This window comes from Perna viridis, chromosome 1 (assembly GCF_037379345.1).
Source record: "Perna viridis isolate PV_CMFRI_1.1 ecotype Kerala chromosome 1, ASM3737934v1, whole genome shotgun sequence".
Classification (NCBI taxonomy): Eukaryota; Metazoa; Mollusca; class Bivalvia; order Mytilida; family Mytilidae; genus Perna; species Perna viridis.
In genome coordinates this window covers 30036043-30049617 of record NC_142445.1, presented here as the reverse complement: position 1 = coordinate 30049617, position 13575 = coordinate 30036043, and the positions used below count along the sequence as shown (strand labels likewise).

Sequence of the window (13575 nt, the reverse complement as noted above, 5' to 3'; positions counted from 1 at the left end):
ACTTACCTTTCTGCCAATGTATACATATTGAAAGAAGGCAAATTTAAACTGTTTCTATTGATAACTATATACAGGCAAAACTAAAATAGAAATATTTTAATTCCTTAAAGTTGAAGTTTCATAGTAGTGAAACAATGAACCAAAAACGGCAAAGGTACTTCTAAATATTAAAGCACTTTAAAACAGAGCACGGAGTCTCCAATAAAAAGGCAGATCATGCAATGCGAAAAAACTTTCCTAGCAATTGTCAATACCGCCGAATCATCATTCTGGCAAACTGCATGGAGTAACTTCTCTTCGCCTTTTGCCATTCTATACCATTCTCACCACTGCCTTTTAAATGTAAGCCGTTCAGATTTGTATTATCACAGTCCCTGAACCACCAACCTCCTTCACCACCAGTGAGTTTTGAGCAGTTTTGTTGATGCAGATCATTATCTCTGTCTTTTGTGGTAAATTTCATTCCGTTATGATAATCGAAAGAGTCTCCTGTAATACATGTAATTTAATGTAATTGAAATGTTTCATTTGATAAGAATTCAGAATCTGTTGGAAAGTTACATTTGCAAAAATGAAGTTCGTTGCTCAAACTAATATTAATTTTAATCAATAATGAATAACACGGTATGACTACGAGCAACTGTCGAGACACCCGTATAGTTTTGACAAAAAGATAAACCATTACCGTTTTGTTTAAGAGGACATTTGATTTTTTATTGGGGGGGGGGGGGGGGCTGGGAAATTTTTCAGGTCAGAAATTTTCAGCCTGGTGATAGTCAGATAATTTATTTTTAACATAACCTTTGTAAGATTATTTCTTTTCCATACTAATAAAATAATCTATTTTTTATGAAAATTTATATATGCATATCCAGGTTTGGACATTATTAAATGAAGTTTATTCTCTATAATACAAGACATAGTCTCTACTATATCTGACAGGTGGCATTTCTGGACCTGAAATATGTCCTCAATTTAGCGGGAAATGTTGCGAGAGATTTATTATGGGACAGAGTCGTATATATATGTATATGAATGAAATCTACAATTGCGATATTCAACTACACATTACCCCAGTACTGTCATTTATGTACAGAGGATTCCACTTAATTGCTTACCTGATTATTGCATATTTCTGTTAATTGCGTAGCATTTTCAAGAACCAAATCATTTCCCAACTCTTCCATGTTAAAAATTCCTCTTAATTGCATAGCTCTAAACAAACATTCCTGTTTATTACATAAATTTTGTCCCAAAACGTTATTAAAATTTTACACTTTCTGTCCTTATGATGTAATCTTAACAATTTCCTAATAAAAAGATGTAGCTAATTCGACTGTTTGATATTATGTATTTATTGTAAAATTAGTAAAAAAGCCATATACTTTTTTTTCTGTCAAATTGAGTATGCGGTAAAGAGAAATCCACTGTATCTAATATTTCCACTGGAGAATATTAAAGTTTTTATAAAAATTGTGGAGTATTTAAACCTGTTTACTTTTCTACTTTATGAAACTATGAGCCTATTTTTTAAGGTTTTATTCAGGTCTGAATATTTATTTACAATTTACTAGCCAAGATCAGAATATTTATTTTCAATCAAAGCCAATGTCAGAATATTTATTTTCTGGTATGATGAGGCCGATTTATTTATTTCCTAGATAATCAGAGACGGATTATACATTTTCAAAATCTGCCAGCCCCCCCTCCCCTCAAGAATCTAATGCTTGTCCCCTTTGAATAATGCAAAAGAAAGCAATATGTGATAATTGCATATCTTTTTTTGTGAAAATAATTGACTAAAAATATTCAGACCGCCAGTAGGCAAAATAACTATGAAAGCTTCATTTAGACTTTTATTAAATGGTGTTTAGCGCTAAATATACACTGCTGTCTAAAATAATGACTGTAGTGACCATGCAGAGTCAAAAAATAACTGGGGAAAACAAATTATGTCTACTTAAACGCTCAATTTATTTTACTAAATCATAATTTGACCATATCAACCCTCAAAATTTGTCTAAATCAACACAAAAATACGTTGCCTTAAAACATCTAAGCAAATCTAGTGTTGAATAGGACACAAATGTTATACAACGTTTCGTGCGTTGAGGTGGACACATTTTGTCTACCTCAACACAAAAAGTGTTGAGGTAGACATTTTGTTCTAACAAAGCGTTGACATCGTGTTTGTATCATTAAAAAAACGACTATGAATGGTCCTGTCAGCCATTATTTTGTATAGTAGTGATAATGACAAAAGTTTCCAACGAAACTTGTACATAATAACCATTCATAGGAAAACTAAAATTCCAGTTAAATAAATATATATGTGAAATACTTAGGAATAAAACTAACTGGATAACTATTGTGCATAGCATAATTAATAATTACAGGAGAATTTACAATTACTTTCTACGCCTCCATGAAGTTTTTCATTTTTGTTTACCTTTGGCTGGTGTCCATCTTAGAGTAGCTGCCATTTACGACAAAAATCAATATCGTTAATCCAATACCTAGTATAGTGACCATTTTTTTAGTCAGGTATAACAATTCTACGATTTCTTTCTTATTTCTGACAAATTTGTAAACTTTTGACGGCGGCCATTTTGACATGGCAGTTATATTTGAACTTTCAAGAGTTGCACATATTCATATGGAGGTCTTGTTTGTGCATAGTGTGATTTAAATTAATTTAGTGGAGTTCTGTATGCAAGACAGAGGTTAGACGAAAGAAGAATAACTAGATACATAATTAATGATTACGCAAAGCGTAATTGGGATGTTCCCCCAGATCCCCATTGTAACAGGAGCATTTATTAAAATCACTTTCTACGCCTCCATGATTTTTGTCGCATTTTTTCTACTTTTCGACAAACAGCCATTGTAAAATGGCGACCATTTTTGTATTTCAATTATGTTTATTGAAAGCCTTCGAGATGATTATTTTTTAACAAATTATGAACATTCTGCGATATTTTCGTTATTTTTTTCATGAATTGTTTTATACGTGTATGTTTGAACGGTGGGCATAATTAACATTTTAAACTTGCGTTCAGTTGAAATGATATCTTGTTCAGAAATATTGTCATTGATAATCGCTTATAACGCATATTTATGGAGAAACAGGAACTTTCAACATTTGTTTTTTCGATAAAATATATTTAAATTTGATAATTTAGTCATTTTATCAATATCTTTTTTATCTAAACACATATGAGTTTCTGACTTAGTTTTCAAAATTCTTTTACGATTTTCATGCCAATTTTACAACACTGTAAGAAAAAAATCTATCATAAAATGTCTATTATATTGTTTCTTGACGGAGTACTCACAAATTGAAATAAAGAAAATAATGAGTTTCTAATTTTTTTAAGACATTTTAAGTAAAGCAATAACATTCAACAGAAGTTTAGTATTCAAATGTAAAGCTGTTATAAAAAAATCTATGTTTTTTTAATCAATAGGTTATTTGTTAAATAATAATAATAATAAAAAACAAAACGCCAGTTCCATATTAAAATAATAAATCAATACTTTTAGTACAAGCTTCGGATCTTGTGGTGATTTGTTTAATTAACTATTGTTCATAGTTTACCGTGGTGCTGGGTATTGCATTTCTCTGCTAAATGGTTGCCTGATATAGTTGATTAAGTAAAACCTATGCAAACTTCATTTTATCATTGTAAACCACGGGATGGTCATTTATGTCGCGTGTTTTTTTTTTTTTTTATCTACCTAATGGCCTTCTTTTTCTTCAAGATTCATCTATTATGTTAAATATAACCATCGATTGTGATGTTCCTTTACATTACTGGAATGAATAAATATATAATGACAGCTAATGTACATCTAATTGATACCCATTCTTAATTTATGCGAAAAAATCACGGAGACTCAATTTTATCAATGTTTTACCACGTGCTGACCATTTATGCGGCATTATTTTATTCCAAGCGATAGCTTATACATGATGGCGCACGTGGCACGTGGCGAGTGCTATTGTGTATGTGTTTTACGGAATATGACATAACGTTTAATAATATTATTATACACGAATTTGATGTTCATTCACGCTACTGACATAAATGAAAACAGCTGATACACATCGGAATGTTACGTGTGTTTGTTTACATGATTAAGGTGGGTAGTAATTTACACACACACAAGCCACGCCCAATAAGTCGCGTGCTGCTCATATAACAATCAAAAATCAACCAAAGTTGTGGTATCAAAGCCTTTTAAGGATGTCATATTAGAACACTCGATAAAAGAAATCATTGAAATTAATTTACACCGACACAAACCACGCCCATTTTATTACGTGCAAATCATGTGGAAATAAAACAATCAACCATGTTTGTGGTCTTTAAGCATTTTTAGAACGTTACATTAGAACTTGTATGACTATATTTCCAATTTAGATTTTATTATATTATTCTTCTTTTTACGTATAAGACATTACCTGCAGTTCCACTGTATTGTCCCAGTGTTAACTGGTACTGCGATTCCTCATCTCCAATATTAAATAACTTATATACCGCGTACCAAGATTCTCCTTCCCAACTGGTCAGATCAACTCGAAGTTCATATTTTCCACTAGTGGTAAGTCTGTGTATTTTCTCATTTCCTTTAATATAATAATTATGCAAACCTTAATTGCAATAAAATTCTTAAAAGTTCAGCGTTTTCGATCAACATTGTCCGTATTGGTATTTTTGCCAGCTTTCAATCTGTGTTTTAATGAAAGTTTTCCAAAAACCGTATTGATCAAAAATCTATGTTGACAAAGTTTTAATTTTCCAGAAAGGAAACATGTTTCAAGTTCAGAGACTTCTTGTTGTGGTTGCTATAATATTGAATTTAAAAATAATTGTTGCTAAATGTTCATTTTGAACACCTGATCAATGAACCAAAATTTATTAAAAAGCTTCAGTATTTGAATAAAGATTGAAAGGTTCGAAATATATGCTTTTTAAGTACAAAAAAGACAAGAATAAATGTATCTTTACAAATGTTCCTTTAGAGTTATCATAATCCTATACTTCGATGTTGTTTGACAAATACACACATGTAACTTATCCAAACATAGAACATGATTGAACAACAGGAAACACCCGGAAAACTAAACAAAAATTAATAAAACGTCTTCATTACATTTACATATAAAATAAAAAATAAACATTGAATAAAAGAGTTGAAATACAAGTTTTAGCTCCAATAGCATAAGAGGAAAAGTTAATTGAGCAACCAGGAATGTATGTTTTTTTCATTCACACTTTGTTACTTTGTATGTATAATTTTAGTTACTTTATGTTATTTGTTCTGTATGTCTGTGTCATGTCGGGTCTTTGTGCCTGGATTACATTCTTTTGATTACTCTTTTGGACAAGATCGGCAAGCATAAGGCTGTAATATGACACCTACTGCCTGTTGAATATAAAGTCTACCAAAATTGTAGTAACTGCGATGTCCGTCATTGGCAAAAAGCAGCATTGAGGAAAAAAAAAAGATTCAGATTTAAACGACTGAAAGTAATATTGGAAGATTCTTTCTGAGATAATTTCTTGAAAATTTATGATTGTCAGAAATACCTTTAACCGGTAAGACAAAGGATTTGATGAATAATATTGAATGCACGTTATTAAACATAACAACTTTCTTACCCAATACTAAATACATTTTGTCAGATATTGTTCAGCAATGTTATTGGCATGGAACAAAATCACAAACATAGCTAGAGTGTAGTGGGAAAAGAATAAACAGCTTCGCCATAAACTGTTTTAAAGGAGAGGGTGACTTTAAAATCCACCACAGTACAATAACTATAAAAGATATTAAATTGTATTGGTATGATTGAGAGCATTTATAAAACTAAGGTAACTTTTTATATTTATTTAAGACATGCAATGTGGCTTAGTAGGAATTATGATAGAAATGATTATGAGAACTTAAAACATACACAAATTTGTTGGGGTGAGGGATTAGAGTAACCCTCATGTGGTAGGACTTTGGGAAATCTAAATATATTTTTTTTTATTGCAGGCAAGGTTATTGGGTTATGGGAAGCTATCTAAGGAGATCAGGTTATGACAAGCTTAATTAATACAAATAAAAAAAATTATTATTATATGGATTAAAAGGTTTACTCAAGATTACCAGAGGAACCCCCTCCAGGTTTATTACAAAATGGAATTGTTGCTTACTTTTGATTACCAAAGGAGCAGGTTCATCAGGGCAAAATATTAAAGTTAAATATTTTTCCTACTCTGTAGTACAGATATTGTATGTACAGAGAGGGCACATAATATCTTATTACTAGAGGGATACCAGTGTGCCAGGAAATTATTTACATAGGCCTTGCTGAAATATGTGCTGTGGCCGTGTCCTTTCACTCAATAGTATGTTAAATAAAATCGACAGTTTTATTTTGTAATAAATATTTTTGTCGTTAAAAGCTTGTAAAGGATAGTTATTACCTAGCCACAGTTCCCCTTCTGGATTTCCAAAACCGTCTTTGTACTCTTGCCATGTCCTCTTAAAATCTACAGATCCATCCTGTCGTTGTTGAATAACCTAAAAAGAGCGAAATGTAAAAGAATTTATTCGATGAGCAATTGCTGTGCCACCTTCGAAGCGCACAGAAAAACAAGATCTAAAATATATGAACTGAGTAAAAAATACATATGATGGAATCCTGGAAAATAGCTATATAATTAAATTTGTGTCTATTCACAAATACGTCGCAGATTATTTCGTTTTACATTTCATCTTTTTGAGTTTTCAACATTTATAGTGTTTTTGCATTCTTAGAAAAGTAAGTGAAAAAAGTAATTTTGAAATAATTTTGTTTAAACGTTAGTTGGTTGTTTTGACTGTAAAACAATACAACAAAATCGAATATATGCTGATAATACAACTTGTATATATGGTTTCATAAATGCATCTATTTTTCGAACGAAATGAAAGGTTTTCAAGTTTTAACTGGAATGGGACATATGTGATATATTAAATGAAATTAAATAAAAAAAAATATCTTAATATTCATATTAAATAGTTTTTGCTATCGATATTGTTTCCTAAAAAGAATCTTACCGTCCAGTTACCTCCGTCTACATCCATATTACACGTGACTAGAAAGGACGTCGGTCCTTTTGCGTGTATTTTATGTGGACCTGTAGTCCTTGGTTGTATGTCACTACAGTCATGAACCTGGCAGACTTCTTCAATAGGGCAAATAAAACTGATTTGGTCAATAGTATAGAAAAATACTAGAAATTTAATTCATACTTACTATGAACATATTACGATTGTATAAATATCAAAATGTGCTTTCATTGTTATAAACGAACACACCTGAATTATTTTAAGAAGAATAATGTATTCCGATTTATTTATTTTTATTTGTGCGATTTGGGATGTCTATCCAATTTCGCGGCTATTTAATATTTTGACCAAACTATGTGTTATAAAGAGATTTTGTTGCCGCTATTCTTTTTTTCCGAATTGTTTTGTTGTTCATGAAAATACATCTCGTGCGAAAACAAGCTAATGGCAGTAGTTTAATATAGTATTTATTTTAAGATGAACATGTAGCGACCTATTCAAAATCATACCATGTTGTCATTGTTGTTGTTGTCATGGTAGCCAATTATATACATGCATACTTAAATGCACAACATTAAGAATCTTATCCACTCCCATTATCATTTGAGTTTCTTCTGGGTCTACAGTTCTGTTTCTCCTCTCGTGAAATGCGATTCACCTAAGATGACGGCCCCTAGACCGAACATTTTGGTTTCCTTTTTTCTCTTTATCGTGTTTTCTTTGTTTTTTCTTCGTAATTGAATACAACTTTTCGAAATTACAACGTTTTATTTTTTAGATTAACGGTGTACTGTGAAAGATAAAAAAATGTAATATGAACAACCTTTAGAATCTCTAATCATTACATTGTAGACCTGTTCGAATTCTGTGGCATCCCATGTTACTGTCAATAAAATTAATAACAAAATATAGTGAAAACAATTTATGTAATTTAAAATTTACTAACGTTCCACTTGAGTAGATCTTCTAGGTAATTTATATAGTTTAAAAATACAATGGTATGTCGAGTTTTTAATAATTAAAGCCATATAAAAAATAGGTGGCTCAAGATCCTCTAGAATTAAGGTTTCACAAAGCTCTGTTAAAAATCAATAATAAAATTTTAACCTGAAGATATTACCATTGTTTGTATTATCGTATAGCGAGAATTTTCGCTTGTTTCGGGAGAATTGGGGATCTCTGGAGGGGAATGAAAACTCTTTCTATAGACGCGATAAATAATGACCGCGAAACTTTAATGCCTGTATTCAAAGACCAAGCTGTGAAATTATGCATTCACAAGATTTACCCGTCATGTGGTAATAGCAACATTTTCTATCAAGTACTGAACACTCATTCCTACCGTCAAAAACTTCTTGCACTTCTTTCACAATTTTTCTCTTCATGTCCAATGCTTCTTTGTAAATTCTTATTCCTGAAAGAAAATGAAGAGTACAAAATCGCTTGAGTTCCTTTATAACGAACTTTGAAATAAGTATAAATTGGTTACATAAAACAAGTTATTTCATTACAAATGATTAAACTCTGAATTAATATATTTATCATGCAGGCTATGCAAGTTAGTATTTTATTATTTGTTGAGAGTGGATTCGACCCTTGATGAATTTGTTGGCAATTCAACATATATGACGAAATTCAATAATTTGTAGATTAATATTTTTAAATTTTGTTTTCATCTATGCGTTGCATAATGATGTTTGTTAATTACTTTAGCAAACATTAATCATTGTCCAGTCTGTTATCGTATTATAAACCACAGCATCCTTATCATTTAACACTTCCAAATTATAATGACAGTTTCAATATCGTGTCTCAGTCGTTTGTCAATGAATTGTGCTAAAGGTTAAGTTAGGGTGGTTAGATTCTCTCCTGTCTGTTTTGCTATAGTCTGCAAATGTACTGATTAGACTTTAGTTTTATATAAACCATGTAACCAACAAGTTGTTATAAACTTAAATACATCACAATTGTTTTGTCTACGTAAATTAAATATAAAATATGTTTTTTTTCTTTACAGAAAGAAGATTTTGATGGTATAGAATAAAATAAAAAGAAGAGAAAGAGAAAGGGAAATATTGGTCGATAAAAACAACAAACACAGCGCAGACGCATAAACGGTAATACAATGTATGCAAATAATAAACGAATAAAGTCATAAATGCATGAAACGGACCATAAATCTATTAATAGAGGAAGGTTAGGGACAATGTCCAGCGTTGAAATTAATTTTATATTCCAGAACTAAAGCAACGTTTTTATTATTACATGCATGAAAGTCAGTATAAGAGGCTATCAATCATTTATTTGTGTGGAGCTACATGTATATGTTACATCCATTACAAATATAAAAACAACTTACGATTAAAAATGATCGTTGAATATTTCAATAATTCATCTGGCTGTGTTTCAGGGTTAACCCCTAGACATGACCCTGAAATTTATATCGTCTTTATAAATGTGGGTGATTATCTATATAAATTAATACAGTAAGATTTCAATATGAAACCCACAATTTGCTTGTTTATATGATCTTCGAGATTATTATAGTTAAGAATGAATTATAAATTAAGCATTCAAATCGTTACCAAGAATTCCTAACTGTTTTCATCGTTGCAATACTTTGATATAAAAATCTAATAACACTTGCAGTTTCTTAATTAAAAATTGTTTTCCACAGAAGAAAGTCTATAAAGCACATTCTTTCAAACAAAACCCTATCATTTTATCGACGGTCCTTAATATATTTATTAATAAAGAATACGATTATCAATTTATTGTCTATTCTTTGAATCGTGATTTCACAAATAGAGATTTACACCCATTTTGCAAACCTACATGAACAAAACTCATATTTTTGTCTAGTATTGCACTACTTCAAAGAGTAGTCAAGGGAACAAAGGTTATAGCGGTAATCAAAGGAATATAATCCAGGGACAAAGACCCGACATGGAAAACAGACATACACAACAAAGAACATACAGTAACTAAAATCATACATACAAAGTAACAAAAGCAAATGAGCAACTCCACTAAAAACTGGGAGCATGGACCAGGTGCAGAGGTAGGGTAAGCGTCCTCTGCTTTTCTAGAAACACCCGCCGAGTTGCTCATAAAAGTCAAGTCCAGGGTAGACAAACGAGGAACGGAAAACTATGACCCGTTGAATAAATCAGTTTTCATGGTGCAGATGGATACACCATAACGATTCACGAGTTCATGATGACGACCATAGAACTTCTGTAGTGATGACTTCAATCTTGTAGCAACAAAACCCTGTTCCAGAAGCCTATTTGTTAGAGTTCTAGTGCGATACAAAAAGTCTGCGTAGTTTCGGCAAGCTCTGGCATAACGTATAAGTTGTGATATGAACACTCCATACACAGGTGCTGAAGGGATGTTGCCACAGATGAAAGTTCTTGTTAATTTGGTATTTAACGTTACTAGTCCAAATCCAGTCGATTTGAATTGTACGCAGTGACCGATTATTTCTAATGTAATAGTTTTCATGGTGTGGTCAGTCTTTAATGTGTTTTAGCATGCATTCAGTTACTGCGAGCGTTCTTTAAGTGGACATTTTATTTTGTCTATATGTTGGATGTTAAAGTACCCCATGTAAGAATTTGGTATATTTTTGAATGAACTTATTCATGTTAGGTGCCTTTTGACAGTCAGGTGATGTTGGTCATTAATTTGACCCTGTGTCGTTATATTTTTTTTCTCGTTTGCTTATGAAGAATTGTCATCATTCAATTACCGTGGATATTACATTTTGTTAACGGGACCCTTACCTAAGAGCTTATCAAAGGTGTTTTTTACATTTACTGGAGATTTGTAAGTATTTACTATTTAGTATTTAGATTATACGTTGAAAGTCCATTTGTAACCTTTAACCATATCAGTTTTTCTCTTTATAAACTGACATGATAGAATTAAACATTTAATGAACTAAAAGCGTCTGCATGCAATTTCCAAAAATATAGTAATTCATTGATATGAGTAAATGTTTTTCGTTATTATTTCAATGTTATTATACAAAAAACGTTTTGTAAAAGGAATGATAACACAAATATTATCTACTATATTTAGACAATAAATTTATTGTACGAGGACAGAGGCTGTGTTAGAATTCAAAACATGCATAGTAAATTTCAATGACAACTTCTTGGAACATTCAAGAAGAGACCTTCTCTGAATATGTATCATTATTGAACATGTAGGAAAGAAAAAGATCATACTTCTTTTGAAATATTTACAGTCAACGATTGTTAGAATGTAAGAGAAGAAAATAAATACAACATACCATGTAGTTCTTTCATAAAATCGTCTATAGACCTGTTATTAGCTGCATCCACCTTATCTGGAATTTATCATGGAAAACATATAAAACTTCTCAATTCCACGAGCATCAAACGCATACCTGTACAATAAAGGCCTTGACAAATCATTTTGTAATTATGAAATGAAAAAAAAATAAAATGTAAATCTAGTCAATTTCATGTAAACCAAATAGATACTTGTACAATTAACGCATTGTTTAATGATTGTTTCGTCGAATTGATTAGTATTAGGCAGAGTTATAAATAGATAACGGAGTTCTAGATTAACTTCCTTTGAGAGAATAAAACAAAAGCAAAAAAAGAAAAAAAAAACTTTTACCGAATTGGTTTGTCCTCATGTATGCTTCTAACTCCCTTTTTTAACACTGAATAATGTAAAGTAGTTATCAGTCTATATAAGAATTAGACAGAGGGAGAGAAAGGTATAAAAAAGGCACATTTTGAAAGTTTGAGCTGACAATTGGCACCATCGGAACCAAGGAAAAAAGATAATGTTTCCATATCATTTTGGTAAATTGAGTTGTAATTTCATTGGAAAGAAATAAAAATGAATATTTTAGGGGCATATACCTCTGCCAAAAATATCATTTTCTTACATTTTGTTGAAAGATTTTGTTAAGCAAATCCAATGATGCAGAGGTCAAATAAAAGTATTTTTCAATAGCAAAAGCATCCTTGAATAATTGTATTGTCAGGTTGGTGAGTTGGTGAGTTTCAGACATGCGTGTTTCTGGTTCGTACAAAAACTTACACTTAAATAACAAATACCTCTGTCTGTTCGTTTCCACTGTTGTTTTTTTTTTTTTTTTTTTTTGTTGGTTATTTTATATTTGCTTATTAAGTGTCAGTCTTTGTAAGAATCAGATAGTGGGTGAAACATGGTATGAAAAAAACATAATTTTGAGTGTAATTGAACTATTTTCACTATCAAACTCAAGGAATAAAAAAAAACAATATTTCCATATCATGTTGGTGCTTTGAGTTATATAATTTTATTGAAATGCACTGAAAATGAACATTTCAAGGGCAGATAACTCTGTCAAAGGTCTCCCCTTTCTTAAATGCTATTGAAAAAATGTCAAAGCCAGTGATGTAGACTAAAATTAAATAATTGTATTTTCTACTAGAGAAAGTATCCTTGAGTGATATTACATTGTCAGAGCGGTGGGGGTTATGACATGCATGCTTATGATTTTTTCGATTTTGCATTATTCTTACAAACACTTACACTTAAAAATCTCTTCTGCTGCTTCATAATTTCTAACAAAAAATCCTTTACTTACCTTGCATCAAATATCCTTTGTCTAACGTTTGAAGGGAATAAGATTCCACAACAACTGTCAATGTTATTACAACTGAAAGCTTGAAAAGCGCAGCCATGTTAACCTATCTATGTCAGTTTTGATAATGTGTTTTTCAAACTAAACAGTTACTTCATATTAAGACAACTACGACGCAAAATTACTTATCAATGATATCTTCAAAAAACTATTTCAAGGGTAAAATACTTGTGCAAGTCATTAGCATCGTGTACAACGTTTACAAGATGGTAAACAAGAAAACAGAACCCAAGTGGGTTGTAAATTAGGTCAAGTACTTATTCTAAACGCCACATGTGTGACGTGTATTATGCATTAAAATTGAATTTGCTAGACAACTATAATTTACTGTATGTTTGTTATATACGAAATTTGATAATTATTTCATAATAAGATTACTAGTATAAAAAACATAAAGGTTAAACATAAAAAAGCACAACGCTTGAAATGAAGAAGACATGCATGTAATTTATGGCATATATATTATTGATCAACATTAAGTACGTTTGTAATAGGTCTAGTAATCATGATTCTGAAATCAAAGACTACTAGTATCTAGAATTATCGATACCAGTCTTAATATATTACAATGATTCGACTCGCATGAAAACATTATCTCCACTGAGGGTCGAGCCCTACACAGGCAAGTGACTAAAGAATTCATCCTTTATCAAAGTTAATTAATAAGCTGTTCAAATCTGCTACTTATTACACTTCCTGAAACGTTAAGGTTTTCCGCACATGAACGCACTCAATACGCTCATTTAATACACGACAATCCAGCGCTTCCTTCGTGCGTATTACGAACGCTC

At 31.1% G+C, this 13575-nt stretch overlaps 1 protein-coding gene across 1 annotated transcript; it reads right to left on the bottom strand.

Moving 5' to 3' along the window:
- Window positions 1-81: 81 nt before the first annotated feature.
- On the bottom strand, window positions 82-12896 carry LOC148628283 (fibrinogen-like protein A). The gene is made up of 9 exons (XM_088585502.1): window positions 12728-12896; window positions 11408-11464; window positions 9467-9538; window positions 8450-8521; window positions 7931-7990; window positions 7096-7223; window positions 6480-6576; window positions 4466-4630; window positions 82-489 (listed from the first exon to the last, which is right to left on the bottom strand). Exons 1-9 carry the CDS (start codon window positions 12822-12824, stop codon window positions 248-250), a joined length of 990 nt encoding a protein of 329 aa, XP_088441628.1. The 5' UTR covers window positions 12825-12896; the 3' UTR covers window positions 82-247.
- Window positions 12897-13575: the final 679 nt, after the last annotated feature.

What these genes read in the sequence shown, in the direction of transcription:
- LOC148628283 (XM_088585502.1), bottom strand. Translation starts at nt 12,824, where the DNA reads ATGGCTGCGCTTTTCAAGCTTTCAGTTGTAATAACATTGACAGTTGTT. An exon ending in CAAAGGATATTTGATGCAAG is followed by an intron (nt 11,465 to 12,727) that starts GTAAGTAAAGGA and finishes GATAAATTCCAG; the next exon opens with ATAAGGTGGATGCAGCTAAT. An exon ending in AGTGCAAGAAGTTTTTGACG is followed by an intron (nt 7,991 to 8,449) that starts GTAGGAATGAGT and finishes TTTTATTGACAG; the next exon opens with TAACATGGGATGCCACAGAA.